The sequence below is a fragment of the Cuculus canorus genome, chromosome 19 (assembly GCF_017976375.1).
Source record: "Cuculus canorus isolate bCucCan1 chromosome 19, bCucCan1.pri, whole genome shotgun sequence".
NCBI lineage: Eukaryota > Metazoa > Chordata > Aves > Cuculiformes > Cuculidae > Cuculus > Cuculus canorus.
The window spans coordinates 4,257,889-4,278,602 of record NC_071419.1 but is presented as its reverse complement, the minus strand read 5'-3'; the positions used below and the strand labels follow the sequence as shown (position 1 = coordinate 4,278,602).

Sequence of the window (20,714 nt, the reverse complement as noted above, 5' to 3'; positions counted from 1 at the left end):
CTGGGGCACGGATTGCTGTGCCCAGCCATGCGGGAGCAGACAGCGAGCTTCCCTTCCCTCCCCACCCTCACCCAAATTGAATTTCCATTTATGTTAGCGTGGCAATGGATTATAGCTCGGAGGGGTGCTGCCTGCATCAATCCCTAATTCGGTGCATCAGTTGTGTTTAAACCTACTTACCTGTAAATCAGTCTCTGTTCAAGGCAGGCAGCCCTCACCTCCTGCCGATGGAGCTGCTTCCCAGAGCTTCCCATCACAAAGGTCAGGCACCGCTGCTTTCAGAGCTCTGGAAATCCCAACTTTTCTCCCTTTAGGGCTGACTTGGCATCCAGGGTCAGGGTAGTTTTAGCACATCGCCAGGAGGGTTGGATGTGTGGCTCTGCAGAGGACAGGGCACGCAGCACCCGGCAGGGGATGAAGGCTGCTGCTGGGGTTCGTATGGCATCCAGCACAGTCGAGCTGGGGCCCGGGGGACAGATCTGTCCATTAAAAATGGCCCTTCTCGGCGCTGACAGCATGCTCCAGCTATTCCCTGTGCATTACTGCACCCTCAGCTCTTTGCTGCTGGTTTGGGGGTTGCCAAGGTCTGCCTGGAGCAGGACAGGAGGGTTTGCAGGGACGCCCGAGTCTCGTCTCCGGTACAGGATGCTCCCATGCGAGCACCAATGCAATTGTGTCAGCATTAGCTCAGTCAAGAGCTTGCAGGTGGGCAGAAAGCTGCTGCCTCCGCTCTGCCTTTGAGGAAAAGGGCTGAACTCACAGCTCCCATCCCGCAGTCCTCCCAGTGCTCCTCCCGGCAGCCAGCCTGCGGGAAGCTGCTCTGCGTCAGCCCCGAGCGGTCTGAGTTTTGGAGTCAGGAAACTGGCATTTCTACATCTCATTGAAGTCTTAAAATAAACACCCAGAGCAATGAGTGGAAAGCCGGATCCTCTCTCCTCGCCTGGATTTACGAGCAATGACTGGGGAGAAACCAAAGGGGGAGAGAGAGAGATATACATATTTTTTTTTCTCTTTAAATAAATTCTTACCGCTTATCTGCAAAGTTCAGATGTTTTCAAGCTGACCTGCTCGTGTTATGCTGTTCCAGTGCAAATTCCTTCTGTACAGGAAAGCTGAGGAGCTCCGCTTGCACATACCAGGAACCTGGGGTTTCATCTCTAATAAAGGGAGGCAGAATTCATTAGCTAAGGAACCCCTCCCACCCTCAGTGAGCATCTTTTGCCTTCCTGCCATGCAGAGAGCTCATCTTCTTTCCCTTTGCAATGCGGAAACAAAGCCAAGAGAGAAGTGAGTGAGTCTGTGCTTGGATGAGGTTAGAAGTGGGGCAAAGCAAAAAACCCATTCCAAGGGGCTTTTGCAACACAGCCAGATGTCTACCTGAGCAGCCAGGGCTGGAGGATGAGAGACACCCATCTGATGCTTTCAGATAAGGATCTCAGAGCACGGTGCAACCAGGAATGAGGCCAGGAGTCTCGAGCAAAGCAAGGGATGCAGCCTCCTCCTTTGGGAAGATGAGTGGAGCTGCAGATCACTTGAGCTGTGGAGGTGCAGATCCAGCCTGGGCTACCACAGGGGTTTGGTTCACACCTCCCAAGAGCTATCAGGGTGGGAGACTTCCCAGGTGGCCGTAATGACCTCCCACATAGAATCATAGAATGGTTTGAGTCAGAAGGGATCTTAAAGATCAACTAGTTCCAACCCCCCTGACATGGGCAGGGACACCTCCCACTGGCTCAGGGGCTCCAAGCCCCGTCCAACCTGGCTTTGAACACCTCCAGGGATGGGGCAGCCACCACTGCTCTGCCCAGCCTGGGCCAGGGCTTCCCCATCCTCGCAGAAAAACATTTCTTCCCAAGATTTCATCTCAATCTTCCCTCTTTCAGCTATAAAATGCTCGCCCTCATCCTCTCCCTGCACTCCATGATCAAGAGCCCCTCCCCAGCTTTTCTGGAGCCCCTTTCATTACTGGAAGCTGCTCTAAGGTCTCCCTTATCCTTATCTTAAGCTATTGGGACATGTGTTTTTAAGGCTTACACGACAACCAGCGGGAGGGCAGGTGCAGCACTGGGCTGCACGTTGGGGTCACTCTCCCAGGAGGTGCAAGGAGCAGTTGAGGCATGCGCTCATCTGGGAGAGACCAGCACCCTGGCGCTCTCTCTGCTTTGGCCTTTTGCCTGATAAAGCTGAATGGGAACCCAAAACCTCTAACCAGCAGGTCAACCGACAAGGAGAAACGCTTCGGATCAATTGCCGCATTCCTGGGTAATGGTTGTGTCTTAGGACAGTAAAACCTCATCAAATTTAACATAGGGATGAACGCATTGATGATTCATTAAAACACCCAAGCACTGAGCTGAATCTATTTCCTCTCATTACACAGGCTGGGAAACGTGGATCTGTCCCCATGACATTGCCTCAAGGACCGCGAGTGAAATCCAAGACCCAGAGGGGACCAAAGGAGACTCCGCATAGAAAGTGTCTGAGAGCGTTGCTCATCACGTGAGACAGCATTAATAAAACAAGACCGCAAACTCCAAGACTAAAGCAAGGCAGTGTGTGTGTGTATCAAAGAACTTGAGGCTGCTCATTATAATTCCAATTAACGTAGGAAAGCTAATAAACGAAAAAGAAGGCACCGGAATTCAAACAAATGAGAAGGGGGAAAGGGGGAGACAAAAGATAGCTTTAAACTGGAGCCAAAGTCCCAGCTGCCAGGAAAGCAAAGAAATAACAAATATTTAACATCACTAAAGGTCCAGGCGGGACATCAGTGGAAGCCAAACCATCGAGGAAGAGGAGCTGGGCTGTGTATGAGGATCCTTACCTTTGCTTTAATGTCGTGCTGGGTTTGGATGCGCCAGAAATAAATCACATGAAGGTGAGAGAAAGGAGAAGGGTTTCACTTCTGGCTGTTCAGGCGCAACTAGAGTTTTTTCTTGCATTTAGCTTTGCAGGGAAAATATTTCAAACACTGTCAGTGTTACTTCATGCCTGGGAGCTCAAACAAGGCCCTGCCCACCAGCAGGGCTCCTTTGCGCTAATTGAATCATTAGAAAACAAACGAACAAATCTCAAAGCCTGCAGCACCTCCCATTCGATTTCCGATTGCTGAGATACTCAACCTCATGGGATAATTACCTAAATAACCAGTGCAGGGCAGATACTCTCCCCTTGTCCCATCCCAGAGTAGTCCCATCTGAAAGGAGAAGCACACCCTGGGTGCTGGACACCAGTGTTAAGCTCTGTACTGCACCACTGAGGAACTCCCAGGAGGAAAATGCAAGCGGACAGGGACCTTCACCTCCACTTGGGTCACCACGTCCTCAGCAGCCACGCAACCAGAGAACCAGGACACCACTCCTAGGCTCTTGTTTCTCACAGATGCTCTCTGGGGTGAAATCTGGGCAATGCCAACACTGCAAAGCCCATGGGGTCACCAGGATGAGGGAGGTATTCCCTGGTGCTGCTGGATTTTGGGAGAAGAGCAGCCTGGAGCTGCTAGGGGAGGAGGCTGAGAAGGGCTGTGTTCAGTTCCCATGACAGATATTAACCAAAACTGTAATTTTCCACCTGGAAAAGTGAATTCAGTCCCCAAGGTGCCCTCTGCAGTCAATACATTCCCAGGGGTAGTTTGGAGGAGGATAGGAGAAGGAGTTTGCACTCCCTAGCAGTAAGTGCGATTCCTCGCTGCAGTCCCCATCACCTGCCTCCTCCAACCGTCACCGCTGAGTCCGTTCATGCTCCCCGCATCCTCCAAGGCACTCCAGTAAGCGATACAGCACGCTGCTCATAATGTGCCATTCATTCTAATTTTCTTCCATGATTTCTTTGAGCATTAACAAGGTGGGGTGACTCTGCTCTGGTTTGTACCCTTTCTGTTCCTGCCTGCTGGGAGCCTGTGGGGCTCTCTCCAATGCTGGAGTGCACAGGAAAGACCCTGTGAGACTCCAGGACATCAGCTCAGCTCTGCCAGGCTGGCTCTATCCTGCTATAATAAACTCTTGCAGCATTTTCCTGGAGGTGTGATCACGATTACATGTAAAACTATTATTAACAGGTTAAAAAACGGATAGAGGCTGAGATGGGAGGAGAACAGCCATCTCCCACGCTGTCTCCAGCTGAGTTCTTGGGCTGGCTTGCTGGAGCAGAAAGCACCATTGCCACCACCCAAACCGCAGGAAGGACATGTCCTCTCCTCAGGTTCTCCCTGGGGACCTGCTCTGACACCCACAAGAGCAAATACCGCCGCAACCAGCTCAGAGAGGTTCATTTTAAGCCCAGCAGTGACTAAAGGCTCCGAGTCGCTTGACTCGGCTCAGCTTTCCATAATATCTCATGCAGACGTGTCCCCAGATAGGCCATTCTCCAAAAATAAATAAACACAGAAAGGCCTCCTCGGTCTCTGTGCCATTGGCAGTGTCGCTGGGAGGGAATATGGAGCTGGACGGGTCCCTGTGGTGCAGCTCAGACCTCAGCACAGCCTGAGCATCGCACCGCAACAGGGCTGGGGGAGAGCCACGAGGTCCTCTGAGTGCACTTAAGTAACCATATCTGCAAAACACCAACCTGTGTGGCTACTCAGAGGAGCAAAAGCAAAACAAGGATGCAGAGAATAATCCCCCAACCTGCACCCTGCAGGGCATGAGCAGAGAACGGGACCAGGACTCTGTCCATCAGACAGCTGACCTGTCAGTTTGATCCTGCATAGTCTGGCCAACTTACTGGTGGTGAGTGATCCCAGTCTGGGGAACGTGTTGAGCTGTGGCTGGGATTGCTCCTGGGGCTGTCCCGGAGCTTCCACCCTGCAGAGCGCAGGCAGGGCTGGCTGTAGAGAGGCACGGCAAGCAGGACCAAGCGCATCCACGCAAGATTCAGCAAGAACATTTTGCAAATAAACAGCCCTTTCCAGCCGTTAAGGAAGATTTAAGAGTGAATAACATCAGCCCAGTCAAATTCAATTGCTATTGATAATGTCCATGTGCAATTAGAGCCAATTAAGGGGAGGCAGCGAATGACAAGAGTTTGGCCAGCAGTGGGGGGGTCAATACAACAATCCAATTTCCCAACAACCAAATGCAATTAAAGAGTATCGCTTACCCAGCTTGCACAGGAGGGCCAGCACATAAATGGGCAAAGCCAGGCGTGCGGGTGCCGTCATGCAGACCTTCAGGAGCAAGCCCTGCTCCTGCCCCAGCTTCAAGCTGCGGGAAGTGGCATCCATATACTTCAGCATGGTCATGTTGTTCCTGATCATCCTGATGGCAGCCCTGCAGGGCTCGGTACCTCGCAGGAATGATTTTCCCTACAAGGTGCCCCTTGATCCCAAAGGGCTGCTTGAGCTCTCCTGGAACATCAGCTACCCTGAGCAAGTCGTGCACTTCCAGCTCCTCATCAAGCACCTGCAGTTTGGGCTCCTCTTCGGGATGTCGGACAGGGGCGAGTTCGAGAATGCGGACCTGGCCGTGCTCTGGAGCGATGGGCACAATTCCTATTTTGGGGTGAGTCGCTCATGTGTTTGCACTGCTGCTTTTGGGGCTGCCTCCCAGCGGGTGAATCTGGTTTGTGGTTTGTAAGAGCGGGGCTGGTCCAGGGCACAATGCGTGTTGGACTGTTCCCACTCTGCAGGTGGAAGGAGTCCAAAAGGGCTTGAGGGTTTCTATCCCAGCGGCAACCACTCTACACAGTGGGCTTGGTGTAGGATCTTAAACCTAAAGAGGAAAGAATAAATACAGCAACACATCAGCGAAGCTGAATGGAACCAGAAAGTGGATGTGTCTGCTGTTCTTTGCTGCAAAGAGCTCCTACAGGTGGTTGTACAGACCAGCTCACACTCACACATGCAGGATGCATCAACACCTCGATACACTTGTGCTGCTGTCAGTCACATCAAAAATTAGCCACAGCTCCCACTGATGACTTTGAGACAGTGCAAAAATTATCAGCCAGAAAGGTTGCTCCTGCCAGCACCAATAACCCAGACGCGAATCGCCTTCGATGCTATCGCAGAGACAAGCAGGACACAGAAAAACCCAACCCAACGGCTGCTTGCCAGCAGCGTGGTGTTAAAGGAAATTAAACATGCAAATGTATTTGGGGGGTGAACGCCTGGTGGTAACAGATCAGGGGGAACTCAGTCCTAGCTCGGCACTCTGGTATTGCTGCTGCAAATCTCTGCCCTCTCTAACGCAGTCCATTTGTCCAGGTTCTCGTTTGGTTTGGCTTTCCACCAGGACTGCAGTTACAGTAGCCACCCTGGTGCTCTCCATCAGCTCCCTATCCCCACAGCACCACGTTAGAATTATTGCGATTGTGCTTGGCTGCAGAAAGCAATTCTCTTTTTTTCCCCATGTGAGGCTTTCCAGTAAGTTAAATTTTACCTCTCTGCTTACTTCAAATTAACCATAAAATACATTCTTTCACAATGAGCCACAATATGATGTGCAGCGTAATGAAAGGATGAAAAGCAGGGCTTATTATCTGTACTGTTTTCCTGCTAATTACCAGCCGTTCAGGATGTGTGGTGGCCCGAATGCCACAGCGCATCACAGCATCATGTTAAAAAAAGCATAAAGGATCATTTCTAATCTGCCTTCCTGAGCTCACCGAAAGGCAAACAGCGCTGAATTAAGCACTGGGCAGCATTTGGGCTTTCTCCTTCAGCTGGTGCCGAACAGTATTCTGCGAGGAGATTTCTATAAATCTCTCCAGTCCTGGTTTTCTCTCTCCCAGCAGCCTTTCTTCTGGATAAGTATGTCAGCTGTTAAAAGGATCCAAATTTGCTTAGCCCCCCATCTACTATGAGATTAATTTGCACTCCATACTCCTATGAAAACAAATGTCATGCTAGCTTCATGGAGCTGATTTTACTCTGCCGCTCTAAGAACAATATGTTCTTGAAATATCACTCTATATTTCCAGCTGAAATGATGCCAAGATGCTTTATTCTTTTTCTTCTGTTCCTTCCCCCAAGATAAGAGAACTTATGCCACTTGTGCACATATAGCGAGGTACTTTGTAGGCGCCTTTTCTCAGTAAACAATAAGATATCAACAGGAGATGCAAAAGATCAGGACAAAAATGTTCAAATCCTAATTATTGCAGGGTTTTCTACTCCAAACCTTCAAGTCCTTAAGCACAGGTTAACCTTCTGCTTTGCTTCTCGGTGTGACTTTGTCAACATCACCACCAACGTGCAGTTTTTGGAGGGCCTCGCTGGGCCATCAGAGCAATCTGGCCACAACAAATTAAGGATTTTGAAGAGGGGTAGCAATTTTTAGGGCTGACGTTACAGCCCAGCAAGGGCCTCACCTTGAATTGAGGGAAGATGGTTTGGGGCAAGGGTCTTGGAGAGCGATTGCCCCCACCCCCTAGAAGGTCACCTCCCCAAATACACCCAAAACACAGCACAGATGCAACAATTTCATGTGTCCCTGCAGACTTTCCTTTCCACAAGTCGCATCTCAACTTGTAAAGGTCTTTCTGCAGAATGTTAATGCTGGTTCAAGCATTTCACAGGTCAGCCTGTGCTGAGCACCAAGGGTCTCACGGCAGAGCCCTGCCGACACGGCTCTGCCCATGGGCTGTGGGAGCATGGGGCAACCAAAACACGAGCTCCCTCTCTCTCTAGGACGTAGAGGCAAGCCAGCCACAGGGTGAACAGAAGGAGAACCGCACAGCCACTGGAGGTCACTGCCATGGGCTGCTTGGGCTGAATGGGGCCAGCAGAGCCTCGCAGTCTAGCAGGGTGCTCTTCCTCCCATAGGATGCCTGGAGTGATGCCAAGGGGCAGCTCCACATGGACTCCCAGCAGGATTACCAGCTCCTCGGGGCTCGGAAGGCTCCCAAAGGGCTCTACCTCCTCTTCAGAAGAGCCTTCAGCACCTGTGACCCGAAGGACTACCTTATAGAGGTACAGCATCACCCTCATCCCGCTATAGCACTCCCTAGACCCACCCCAGCCCTGGAGCAGAGCTCCAACCCCTCACTTGCATGGTTATACCGGAACAACACTTCATTTCAAGGATAGCATCAGGTATTTCCACTGTCTAAGGCAGAAAGGAAGTGTGCTACAGATGTCAGTCCTCGGACGTGAGTAATGTTTGGCACGATCTATTTATAACCCCTTATAAACCTTTATAAAGTGTAGATTTTAGCTCGTTTGCATCATCTGCTCCTGCTAAGCATGTGTTAGGTCTATATAAATACCCAGTCTGGAGCCAACTGTTTAGAGTGTCACAAAGAGGTGTTGCTGTTGCTGTTGCTCAATGGGAGGCAAAAAGGAGAGTTGTGGCAGGAGCTGGAGCAAAGGGATGGTGAATAGAGCCGCTGCGGAGCGCTTGTGTGTGGTTCGGTGAAGTCGCTCTCGGTCTGCATTCAGCACACCCCCATGAGATGGTAGCTGGGGGAAACTTTCCAAATGGGGATGTCAAAGAGCTTCAGGGTGTCAGCCATGGACCTCAAGCGTGGGCAGGAATCGGTGCGAGGCTCATTTCAGATGGAAGTCTTTGACGGACAGGATATTTTAAAGCCAACGTGGGCACAGAGTGTCCTTGAGTTTTTGTTGCTGGTTTTCAAAAGCCTGTCTTGTGCCGAGAAACGACTGCTGTCTGCCAAGGCACAGAGAGCCCTGGAGGAAAAAAATCTGTGTGAACCAGGAAAAGACTTGTAGGTCTTTATTCTCTGATCCTTTAAGATAAATATATTCCCCTTTTCCTTTCCTCCTTATCTCCTGTCCAGAGCTCACTGGGTTCAAAAGCACCTTCCTCGCTTTCAGCAGAGGTTCTTGTGGTACCCACCAAGAGAAGCTGGGCAAAAGGGAGGATTTCAGGGAGAAGTTTTGTTTCTGCTTTTCCTCCCCAGGCTGCTGCCTATGGCTATTACTGGGGCCAGGCTGCAGGGTGGGATGAGCCCTTAACCAATGTGGTTGTCCCAGCCTGAAGCTCAGAGTGTACGAGGGGCTCCGAAAGAGAAGAGAGTTGTTTCCATTATGGAACTGATGCCATCTAGGGAAAACTTTTCAGGCTTTCCCAACTGATAGGGAATCCTCTGTGCTCATGTCAGGCAAAGAAATGCCCCCAAATCTACAGTCTTCCCGGGACACCACAGCAAAGTGAGATACTGGTGAAGTCAAGGTGTCTTCCCACCTAGGGATGGGTCAAAAGGGCCAATCCTGAGTTCATGCCACCAATACTGGTGCTAATAGTCCACGCGGTTCATGTTCCTGCATGAAAAACTACCTGATATACTTTGCTCTTGCTTCAGGATGGCACCGTGCACCTTATCTATGGGATCCTGGAGGAACCAGTCCATTCCCTCCAAGCCATCAACATCTCTGCCATCCACAGGGGATTGCAGAGGGTGCAGCTGCTAAAGCCCAACATCACCATCCCTGAACTGCCCAGTGACATGAAGACCATGGAGATAAGGGCCCCTGATATTATCATTCCCAGCCAGGAGACAACCTACTGGTGTTACATGGCAGAGCTTCCAGAGGGCTTCCTCAAACATCACATTATCATGGTAAGAGGCAGGAGAAGTGCAGATCAGATCTCCCCAGTGCAGATCAGCAATCGTGTTCACATTTAGCCATTCTGGGAAGTCCACGTCTTTCCTACCCTTTCACAGAGAGGTTTTCAGACCCACAACATAGTACCAAAACATCTCCCAGAGCCATCCCATCAGCCAGCAGCATCCTCGTGTCTCCTAGATAATCCAAAATCAGAAGTTTCTCACCAGGAGGTGGCAGATTGGTGACTTTCCATCTGACACAACAGACAGGTATCAGGGAAGGCTCACAGCAGCTGCCTTGCAGAAGGCAAAGTTGTAGCCATCAAGGACAGACCCACAGCAGGATTATGGCACATGGTGAGCCACGAGGAATATCTAAACCTGGGAAACAAAGGAACAGGGATGGTGAGAGAGGAGGGCAGAGCGAGCCATGATATGAACCGGCTTCTAAAAGATTAGGCATTGTCCATAAAAAAACCCCACAATTACAGACATAAACGTAGTTTGGGTGCATTGCCGAGTTGTGTTGCACATCCCTGGGTCGCCTCCCCAAACGAGGAGAAGAAAAACTTGCAGTGTCAAGTATCCTAACACTAGTCTGAGGGCCCGTCACAAGCTGCTGGGAGAACATCACCCCGGCAGGCTCAGAGGTGGCTCAGCAGATGACCTGGCACACCCAGAGTCAAAACCACGCACCGGGAAGAGGGAAAACATAACACATGAGCCAAAGCGGGCGCTTAGTGATTTATACGGGAGAGAGGATGCTGCAAAGGAAAACTCACAAGGAGGATTTTCTCGTCAACAGATGGTGTGAAATGAATCATCTGTGTGTAAGTAAAAAGTGCGTAACTCCTGATACCTTCCCGCTGCTGCAGATCATTTCTACAGCTGGTGCTTTTAGCCAGAGCTGCTCCTCAGGTTTATTTGAAGTCACTCTTTCTACCCATACCCCCATGCCCTGAACAGCTGTTGAGTAGAAACAAAATCCAATCACTGCTGGCAGAGCTACCATAACATGTCCAGGACCCTCTTTAGGAAGAACCAAAGTCACCTCAGCCCTGCAAAACATGCAAATGACTCAGTCATCAAGAAGCAGGCCAGGATTTGCTGCTGATCAGGTGAATCGGTTGGTGGAGAAGGGATGAGATGTTGCCCTGTGGGTTTTGGTGGACTCTGAGTTAGACCCAAAGACAACCAAGAACTCTTGGTCCTCGGTGTTTCATGCCCAGAGCAACCTTCCCTCCCCAGAAACCATCTCCCAGTCATTAGTGGAGAGCAGACATACCTGCCTTGGGCTCCTTGTGGATCTTGCACAGACAGCAGCCCCCAGGGATGGGCTCTTTGCAAACGGTCTTAACCTGATCCTCCTTCTTGGGAACCACTTTGCAGTACGAGCCAGTGATCACAGCAGGCAACGAAGCCCTGGTCCACCACATGGAAGTCTTCCAGTGTGCTGCTGAGTTCGACAGCTTTCCCCGTTACAACGGGCCCTGCGACTCCAAGATGAAGCCAGACCGGCTCAACTACTGTAGGCATGTGCTTGCAGCATGGGCCATGGGAGCACAGGTGGGTGTGAGACAGAACCTGCCACCCCTGGTGAAAGCTTTTCTCCCAGGCACTTTCTTGCCGCCTCCCAACCCTTCCCAATCCCATCTTGGAATTGTCCCATGGGGGCTGCCCCAACCCTAGCCTCTGCTGGGGTTTGTGTCCAGCCCTGTCTGAGCCCCCCCTGAGTTTCCACCTCAGCCCAGCCCACCTCCTTGGTGCCATAAATCATGTGTGATGCCCTGTCTCAGTGGCTATGCCGTGGCATCTGCATGATGGCATGCAAGGAGCCTTTGGAAGCAAGACCAGTTCACCCCACACAACCAAGAGCACAAGTCACGTCCCTCAGCCCGTGGTGGGAGTCAGGATTATACCCAGATATTTCCCTTAGCATATTCAGCCTTGTCCCCAGAAAAGCCACCCCACTCCTCCCCTAACACCTTCCCTCTGCTTCCAGGCTTTCTACTACCCTGAAGAAGCGGGTCTTGCCTTTGGTGGCCCAGGCTCCTCCAGATATCTGCGCCTTGAGATTCATTACCATAACCCCCTGGTGTTCCAAGGTGAGCCGACAAGTCACCATTCCCAGTGGCTCCGCAGCAAGGCAGTGGCAGAGGAGCTGGGGAAACACCAGAGACTGCCACCCTGCCGGGGAGGACTTCATACAGAAAAAAACTTGGCCAAAATCATATCCCTGTTTGCAATTTTCTGGAGGCTTCACGGTCCAGATCTGCACTGGTAGGAGGAATAAATTAAAGTCCCACTGTGCTGCTGCCTTTCTGGTCTCAGCAAAGCCATCGTCACCAGAGCCTGGACTCATCCTCGTGCATGCTCAGCGTCAGGAAGGGATGTTCAGGGAAGGGAGCCTGGTCAAGCCCACCATGCCTCATGCAGAAGCCGCCCCTACACACCATTCCTGCACGGCTATGCTCCAAGGCAACACCATGATTTAGTCGGGCTCGTCACAGTATATCCCTCTAATTTCTTTGCAAGGTGGTGGCGGTGGGTCTGAGCTCAGAGCCAAGAGCAACAGCAGTGCCAAAGTCACCGGAGAGACAGCACCAGCCCGGCTGGGGATGGGGGAATGTAGATGTTTCACTGGTACTCCTGCTTCGATAACATTGTCAGGAGACACATTTGAAAAAAAAATAAGGATTCCAAACAACCCAGTTTCTTCATTTACATAAAAACAAGTATCTTCTTGACTACCCAAAGTATATTTTTAGGAGACCAGAGCATATGTACTGTAGATCAATCATAGCACATTCAGCAACTTGAGAAGAAACACATCTATAAATACGGAGCTCACGTCTTTCATAATTTCATTGCTTTTGCTTGTTAACCAATTGTGTTTCCCGTGTTATTCTTATTCCTGGGTGGGCTCCAGCCCAGAGACAGAAGTTCCAAGCCAGCTTGAACCCCATCTGACCTACTGAACGTGCCCTTTCCCGTTGCAGGCAAAGCTGGGCGGGAAATGAGAGCCAGAGCTCGGCTTTGCAGCTCAGCAGAGCTCACTGCTGCTTCTGCCAGCCCCACGGTCAGCATTGCCGGGGCACATCATGGGCACAGGGTTTTCTTGAGCTCCCAGCAGCCCCTTGAGGCAGGTTAAGTTGAGAGATCACAAATGAAGAGAGAGGAGAAGCTTTCCAAATGCAAGGAGTACTTGCTCCATAGGCTCGTCTCCTCCTTCCAGGCCCCTATTAATAGCACAGCCTTAGCTTTCTAGGTGTATCAGTCAAAGAAGAGGCAATGAGCCACATTTCTGAGAGAGTTCTCCAAAATACCCCATGATCTGCCCTGCTTTGGGCTCTTCAGAGGTGCTCCTTACCTCTCTTGGGAGCAATTCAACCTCAAGTCACTGACCTCTCTAGGAAACATGTTTGGGGCCACTCAATAGATACTTGCATGAATATATATAAGATTTACAATCAATAAGAACTGCACACATGAAGAAAGTTGTGAGCGAGAGGCCAGCACACCTCTCCCCACATCCACTGCAGGAGAGTAATTTTTCATGCCTGACCTTGTCCCAGCAGCCATTACTTCTCCCGCAGTGATTCGCAGCCTCGTCCTCTCACCCGCCAGGTCGCCGCGACTCCTCGGGGATCCGCCTCTACTACACGGCCACCCTGCGACGCTACGACGCCGGCATCATGGAGCTGGGCTTGGTCTACACGCCAGTGATGGCCATTCCCCCGGGAGAGGGCTCTTTCATCCTCACAGGGTACTGCACCGACAAATGCACCCAGCTGGTGAGTGCCCGTCCTCTCCATCCTGGCTTTGCCTCGGAGAAGAGAGATTGCAAATGGCTTTTCCCAGGGCCAAGGCAGCAGTGATACTGCACCGAGCTCTGGATTCCCAGTTCTAAAATCCCTGAACCCCTTATTGTGAGTTTGTGCTGGAAAGAAAAAAAAATCTGCCTTGTACAACAAACAGAGAGCAGCTGGTTGGGATGTGCTGCATCCCCCTCAAAGCAGTTCTCCTGGGGAGCCATCTGCTCCAGCTCCCCAGGGTACCATTCTCATAAAACTTGCTGCCAAGCTGGCAGTGCCCCAGCAGTGCTTTCCCCCTCGGAGATGGGAAGATTGGTCTCTGCTTCCAAGGAGCTCCCCAAGAGCTCTCTCAAGTATGGTTTCAAAATGCCCACATTTGCTCTCAGGGAAGTTTTAGTGGATGGTTTTGTAGGGTTTACCCAAAAGGAATCATTTGTGCCATCGCTAACGAATGCAAGGAAGCAAGCGGTGTCTGCTCAGCTGCTCCTGCTGACTTAGAGCACAGCAGCACATACATTTGATTTGGCAATAGATCAAGCATCTGTCCCTCGGCAGGGACTTCAATTTTACGCTGGCCCAAGGGAACAGCAATCCTCAAACCCCTCTGGCAGGAATCAGCACAGGGACGGCTGGTCCTGAGTGTACAGCATGGGGCTGAGCGGGAGGAGAGTGGGATGGGGTTGAGCATGGGGGCTTCAACTGTCCTTCCCGCAGGCTCTGCCCGCTGCCGGCATCCGCATCTTCGCCTCCCAGCTCCACACTCACCTGGCAGGAAGAAAAGTGGTGACAGTGTTGTCCCGGGAAGGGAGAGAACGGCAGGTTGTTAACGCCGATGGTCACTACAGCCCTCACTTCCAGGTACACGGGGCTGCAGGGGCGGTTGGTGGTCCCATCTGGACTTCACCTGCAGAGCTGTCCTGGGTACACCACCACGGTGTTGCTCTGATGTAGCCTCTTTCCTTCTCTCCCAGGAGATCCGCATGCTGAAGGAGCTGGTTGCAGTTTTTCCAGTGAGTGGCTCCAAAAAAACCTTGGTGGCTTTCAAACAGTATGAGACCTTCCCCTGACACTGCAGCCCTGAGAACCCCCGAGTCCTTTGAGCCACCTCACCCCTTGTACTGCCAGCAGCGGTGTTCCGCGGGCTCTGTCCTGTGCACATACCCTGGGGGCACCAGGGCACGAAACCAGTGTACGGGCAACAAAACTGTGCCTGGAGGTAAACTAAGCAGCTAATTTAGCTGGGCATCCTCTTCCAGAGGGAGGCTCCTTGAGGGTAAGAGCAAACCATGCATGCACTGGAGATGCCCCCTCTCTCCTTGCTCCGCACACGGAGAGGAAGCGATTCAGCAGCAAACACGGTGGGAGTAGGTGGTAAAACAGAGGCTGGGGGTGCCCCAGGGCTGTTGGGGTGAGGAAGGACCCAGCTGCAAAGCAGAGGGCACCTACAGGAGTTGTTGTGCCCCAGAAGGCTGCCCAAAAGCCTCAGCACCCACTGAAACCATCCCAGAGCTGTGCTCCGGGGTGTCCCCCTCTGGCCCCGGCACTGACCGCAGAGGGGAGGCAGTTGTGCCATCAAGTTAGGTACGGATTTGGCAATTCAAAAATGTTGCCTAAATGCATTGAGTGCTTTAGCCCTGCAGAAATTCTTAAAAAGCGAGGAAAGCAGGAAACACTGTCCTTAGGATACAGCCCTACGGAATCTCCCCAGGGGATGCACGTTTATCAAGTGCTCCTGTGGCACCGCAGCTGGTGCTCGTGGGGAAACAGGCTGCCCGTGGGCTGGCACCGCTACAAAGAGTGGAGATCTGCTACATTACAAACTCCTTGATCCTCCAATTTGCTGATCGGAGAGGGGAAACTCTGCTCTGCATTCTCACACCTACTCGTGTCTGTGTTCAAACCTCTCCAGGGTGATGAACTCATCACGACCTGCACATACAATACAGAAGACCGGAGTCGAGCCACCGTGGTGAGTGCAGGGGCGATCTCACCTGCCCCTGTGGGGCTGGTGGCTGTTCGCCCCGGGGTTGGGGGCACCCACAAGGTGGGTACCTGCATGAACCCGAGCTAAGTCGCAGCTAGAAACCAGAGGGAAGGCAGTAAAGAAGCGAACTCACAAGATTCTGCTGCCTGCAGAAGGGATGCTAAGGTGCTAATTGAGCAGAAGCATGTGTCACTCTAATTCCCATCACAAACTGTTCCACCGGGGATTAATTGTAATTAAAGAGAAGTGGCATTTTTTGACAGTGCATGTTATTTTCGTATATAGGCAGCAAAAAAAAAAAATAGAGCCTGTCAGAGGTACCATCAACAGGGACAAAGCTAAATATAGCAGAGGGATTATAGGAAATCTGCATTTTAATGTAAACCATACATGCCTCTCCTTGCATAAAGAGTGGGTGGGCAGAGGAGCAGAGTGTTGCCCATCCCATGCACCTGCAGGGGTGTGTATATGAGTGTGTGCATGCGTGTACATAGAAATGTGAGCTGGACCCCGCTGCCAGCAGGGTTGTGTCTGTGCCGCAGGGCGGGTTTGGCATCCTGGAGGAGATGTGCGTGAACTACGTGCACTACTACCCCCAGACACAGCTGGAGCTGTGCAAAAGCGCTGTGGATCCCGGCTACCTGCACCGATACTTCAACCTCGTGAACAGGTACTGGGCTGTGCACGGTGACGCTCAGCAGAGAGGAACCATTGCAGAGCCCTTTGCTAGTAATACCGGGGAAAAAAAAATAAATTAAAAAGTGGCGTTTGAGGCCCTGGCTGGGCTGTAGGGGTGTGACGGCACTCAGGCAGTGTGGATTTTAGGAGCTGTATCTGCATGCTGGAGCACAGTCCTGCCCTCCCCTGCGCTCAGAGCACACAGCCCAATCCAGGGCTTTAAGGTGAGAAGCACCAGGAAGGGAGAAGTTTCCCAGGCAGGGACTTCCCTGCAAGATTCAGCACATGGCCAAGCACTTATGTGCAAAATACTTCTTATAACCCAAGGCAGATTCCAAGAATCCCTACCAACGGAGCAGGATGCAGGTCATTCGCCCACAATAAGATGCTGACCTTGCACGGGGTGTCCTACTTACGGGCAGTCTGGCTGGTCCCAAATCTTCCCCTCCAAGTGCCAGCTGCACACGGCTCTCCCAGCACCAACTTCAGAGCTGTTCCAGGCTGAGCTTGAGGCAGGAAGGAATTAGACCCACTAAGTGCTGAAAGGGGACAACCCTGCTGCGTTTCAGTGTGGCGTTTCTCCTGCCCCAGGTTTAACGATGAGGAAGTCTGCACATGCCCACAGGTCTCCGTCCCACAGCAATTTTACTCTGTCCCCTGGAACACGTTCAACAGAGATGTGTTGAAATCCCTCTACGACTTTGCTCCCATCTCGATGCACTGCAACAAATCCTCAGCCATCCGGTTCCCGGTACGTACAGGTTGACCATCAAAGCTTCACAGCAAAACTCCCACCCGTAGGTAAAAAAGCAGCTCAACAGAGCTCAACAGGGTGACCCTAATGAGATGGGTCAGGTCTCCAGTGCTCAGGACACGGCTGCACCCACTGGGCTCAGGGCAGGGAGCTGGAACGGCATGGGGAACCCAGCGAGACATGAGCCCAACGCAAACCTGGTGCTTAAAAGAATACAGCACGAGCGCACCGCGGATGCACTCAGCCAGATTCAATTCGGAAGTGAATTTGTATAAAGAGGGTTTGAAGCTGCTTTTGCTGAGCGTTAAAGCAGGGCTAGGTCCAGAACTGAGGTGAAATCAAGGTGGTTTTTACAACTTTAGCAAATCGCATCAGGCCCCATCAGAGCGAGCTCATTACGTGCAGCATCTGTGCAGCCTCCTGATGCAGTGACCCAGCAAAACGTGAAAGATAGAAGGCGGTGAGATTTTTAAAGAAAAAGCAGGCTACAATGATGACAAAGATTTAAAAACACCAATGGTCCCTATCACCATCAGCTCCTGACACCATTTATTGGTGTAATACGCTTACATGATACGCTATGTCCAGATCCAGTGCTACCCACCACAGCACTTTTTTCAGGGTTTTTCAGGATTTCAGGGACCATCAGCTTCCTGTTCTGGTAAAACCCCTTTGGCAAAGTCTTCTCCGGAGGAGGAAGAAACCTTTCAAGTTCCCTGGAGCTGGAGACCCAGCACCTCTCAGCCATGTAGAGCTCTGCTGCAGGGACAGAAGTGGCACAGAAGTTTTGTGCAGCAGCAGAATTATGAATTAAGCCTCTTAATTACGACCCAGACTGATCTCAGAGAGGTGTTGGGGGTGACGAGGAAGAGACTCGAGCTGGGCAGAGCTGATGCTGCCACAAAGTGGGTCATGAGAATCGCAGTGAGGGCGAAGCAGCCGAGCTGCCCCTCCTGCTCTGCTGGTGTTTTCAGAGCGAGCCCAATTTTAAGACGTCTCATTTATTCCACGCTGTTTCTGCCAAGAGAAAAAAGCACCAGCTCCTAATTAAGCTCGTGTTTTTGCAGTTCAGCGATCCCAAACCTGATGAGATTTCTGGAATGACTGAGTGCTGTTAATTATTGAGCAAATTCCCAAGGTAGCACTTGTAAGCAGCTGCAGGGACATCACCGTCCCCAGGTCCCCTGCACCTGCAAAGGCTCACGGTGAGCTCTCTTTACCAGATTTCCACTCAAAGGTACTGAAAACAACAGTGATCAAGACACTCCAAATGCTTTATCTACCCCAAAAGCAGGATGCTATCAAGGTGCAAGCACAGGGATTGGGATGTATCACCAGGGCAGACCGCTGCAGCAGATGGGCTAGGGCTAAGCCCTGCAGCAGGGGCACCCTAAACATCCTTAACTGCTCCCTAAAATGCAAAAGGTCACAGGAAAACAGTAGTTTCTCCAGCTGGTGCTCCCCTGCTATGCTGTCCCCTCTCCTGTCACTCCTCACGTGCTTTGGGATAATCCCTCCATTCCTGTCCACTCTTCCCCAGGGTTTTCCTGGTGCTGGTTTAGGCTCTGGCCCATTTCGCTTGACATATTACAAGGAATTTAATCTGAAAGCATAAATTCAACTTTCCTCTTCTTGCTGATGACTCAGAGCTCTACCTCTTCTCTCCAGACCTTCCTCCTCCTGCTCACGCTGCAGCTCAGCCTCTCGCTGACGTTTCAGCATGAGCACACAGCCGGCAGACAAAGAGTAGCATCACTGAACCAGCATCACTCAGCCCAGACTGAGCCCCTCTGCCCTCTCTGCCCCTGCCTGCACCTCATCCAGCCACTAACCAGGGCCAACAGGTCACGTCTGAGCTAGATCCTGCCTGGTGGGCTCAGCCCTCAGTGCTGTCAGTTTGCTCCTTGCAGGGAGCATCCTCGAGACAAAGTGTCCCCATAAACGCACGGAGCTGGGGATTTTGTCCTGGCTGTGGTCACCTTGAGCCCCAAAGGCTGTGACAGCCCTTCCTTGGCTCTGCCCCACAGCACTTCATCCAGGCTGCTGCCTCCCTCATGTTTCGCAGCAGCTGCACATGAACACACAATGTTGGCTCCCAGCAAATGTCACCTCCAACCAACCTTCCTGCCAATACCTGGAGAGAGAGCGCAGTTTTCAGGGCTGGGTGAAGAGCACAGTGGGTCATTGGAACTCCCCGGTTGAAGTTGTCTCCATCTGATTTGGTGGGTAACACTTTTGGGGTGGAAACTCCCTAACCGCGGTGGGTTTGTGCAATGTGGGCAACCACAGACGTCTGTGCCATTGAGGGGATGCGTAGGTGCTTCTGCAATACAAATAATTAGTAACGTTTCATAAGAAAACATCCTGGTTCAGGCTAAATAATTCAAATATTAAATGTCACTTCATTTTTACATGTGGGGAGAAAGCTGGAGTCTCCAAGTACCTGATTTGATCAAAACACTGATTTGATCTCATGGTGCCAAACTTTCTTGCAGGGCGAGTGGGAGAAGCAGCCGCTTCCCACCATCACAGAAAGGCTGCGGGAACCCATCCCGCGCTGCCCACCCACCCTGGGCCCTCGACCTGCTGCTCCCATCCCTGTCAACCTGGGTGAGCTCAGGAGGGATTGACGTGATGCCTGCTCCTTCCACCACGACGGGAAGATTGTGCCATTGCTCTCTCAGCATCTCTGTTCACACAGCGATGCAAGCCGTTGCCCTGGTCCCTGTCTCCGGAGAGGGTTAGGGCTCACGAGCTAGAGTTCAGAAAGTACTCTGGAGATGGAAAGCACTATATTTAGAGCGTTATTAGCAATCCTGGTTTTGAGTAATGCTGCTTTCCACCCCCAGAATAATAACGTGAAGGTTTGCTATTGTGCCAAACCCAGCACGGCCCCAGGGAGGTGGGGAGAAGCCTGTTTCCCTGCAGAGAAACTGAGGCACGGAGTAAAAACCTGCGTGGGAGCAACATAGAAGCCTTCCCAGTGCCCCACGGTCCCATTTAGCTCGGGGCGGCTCCACGGGCGCTCTCCCACGCCGGCACCAGTGGCAGGGATGGAGGCAGGGAGGGATGCTGCATCACCCACCCGGAGCTCGCCTTCCCGCTGCAGGGACTGCGGCTCCTGACGCGCTCCTCCTCCCACTCCCCCGCGCTGGGGATTATTTGTCTTGACACGACCAGATGCCAATGGCCAAGAACAAATGATACTTCGGTGATGGGGTTTAGAAAGGGGGAGAGATGGCAGGGAGGGACACGAAGGGGGGGATGACCAATCTTTTGGCAGGAAAAATGACTCCATTAAATACCTAGATGTTAAAAAAAAAAAGAGATGAAATTGCTTTTTGCTGTTGAGCTCCAAAGGGAAAATCCTCAGGAGGAGCAGAGGAAAGGCCAGTGGTGTGGCAGGAGAGCCTGTCCTTCGCAGCCGGGTGGGTGCCTGCCCCTCGCTGCCCTGGGGCTGGTGGGATCCAGGGCAGGGTGACAGCCAAAACCTGCCCACCCCGGGTTTAAGGGACAATCTCAGGTCAGAGGACTACAGATCAGAAAGGCCTTTTTTGAATCAAAACATTATCTTCGCAGACACACAATGGGTCCCCGGCTTTGGCAGGGAGGAGACGTGCCTCGTCCCTCATTTATCCCCAAGACAAACTGCCAGGAGCGCAGTCCCTCCTATGTTCCCCCCTGGGCAGAACCAGGGAGCACAATCACCTCCTATTCAGAGACAAATTCATCTCACTCTTCGTTTTTAATGTTTCCAGTAAAATCAAAGCATCCGAGAGTTCAAACTCTTGCCCATGGCGCTTGTTGCATGTGGCTAAAGAATTGAAATCAGCTCTAAAGAGGGCATAAACCAAGCAAACCTAGTCAAGGGAAATAAAGTGAAAGCATGCAGTGTGATTGCTTCTTCAGGCGGGTGAAAGCTTCAGCAGAGATAAGGCCCTTGCTGTGCCGCCGGAGATGGAGCCCAGCAAGGGAC

The 20,714-nt window shown here is 51.8% G+C and overlaps 1 protein-coding gene across 1 annotated transcript; it reads left to right on the top strand.

Moving 5' to 3' along the window:
* The first annotated feature begins 5,116 nt into the window (after positions 1–5,116).
* DBH (dopamine beta-hydroxylase) lies at positions 5,117–20,009 on the top strand. The gene is made up of 12 exons (XM_009569501.2): positions 5,117–5,498; positions 7,763–7,909; positions 9,262–9,519; positions 10,897–11,073; positions 11,510–11,612; positions 13,135–13,301; positions 14,037–14,180; positions 14,294–14,332; positions 15,232–15,291; positions 15,849–15,976; positions 16,576–16,735; positions 19,234–20,009. The coding sequence occupies exons 1-12, from the start codon at positions 5,127–5,129 to the stop codon at positions 19,366–19,368; spliced, it is 1,890 nt and encodes a 629-aa protein (XP_009567796.2). The 5' UTR covers positions 5,117–5,126; the 3' UTR covers positions 19,369–20,009.
* Positions 20,010–20,714: the final 705 nt, after the last annotated feature.

Coding starts and splice junctions, on each gene's coding strand:
- DBH (XM_009569501.2), top strand. CDS start 5,127: ATGGGCAAAGCCAGGCGTGCGGGTGCCGTCATGCAGACCTTCAGGAGC. Junction 5,499..7,762: donor GGCACAATTCCTATTTTGGG/GTGAGTCGCTCA, acceptor TTCCTCCCATAG/GATGCCTGGAGTGATGCCAA. Junction 11,074..11,509: donor CATGGGCCATGGGAGCACAG/GTGGGTGTGAGA, acceptor CTCTGCTTCCAG/GCTTTCTACTACCCTGAAGA.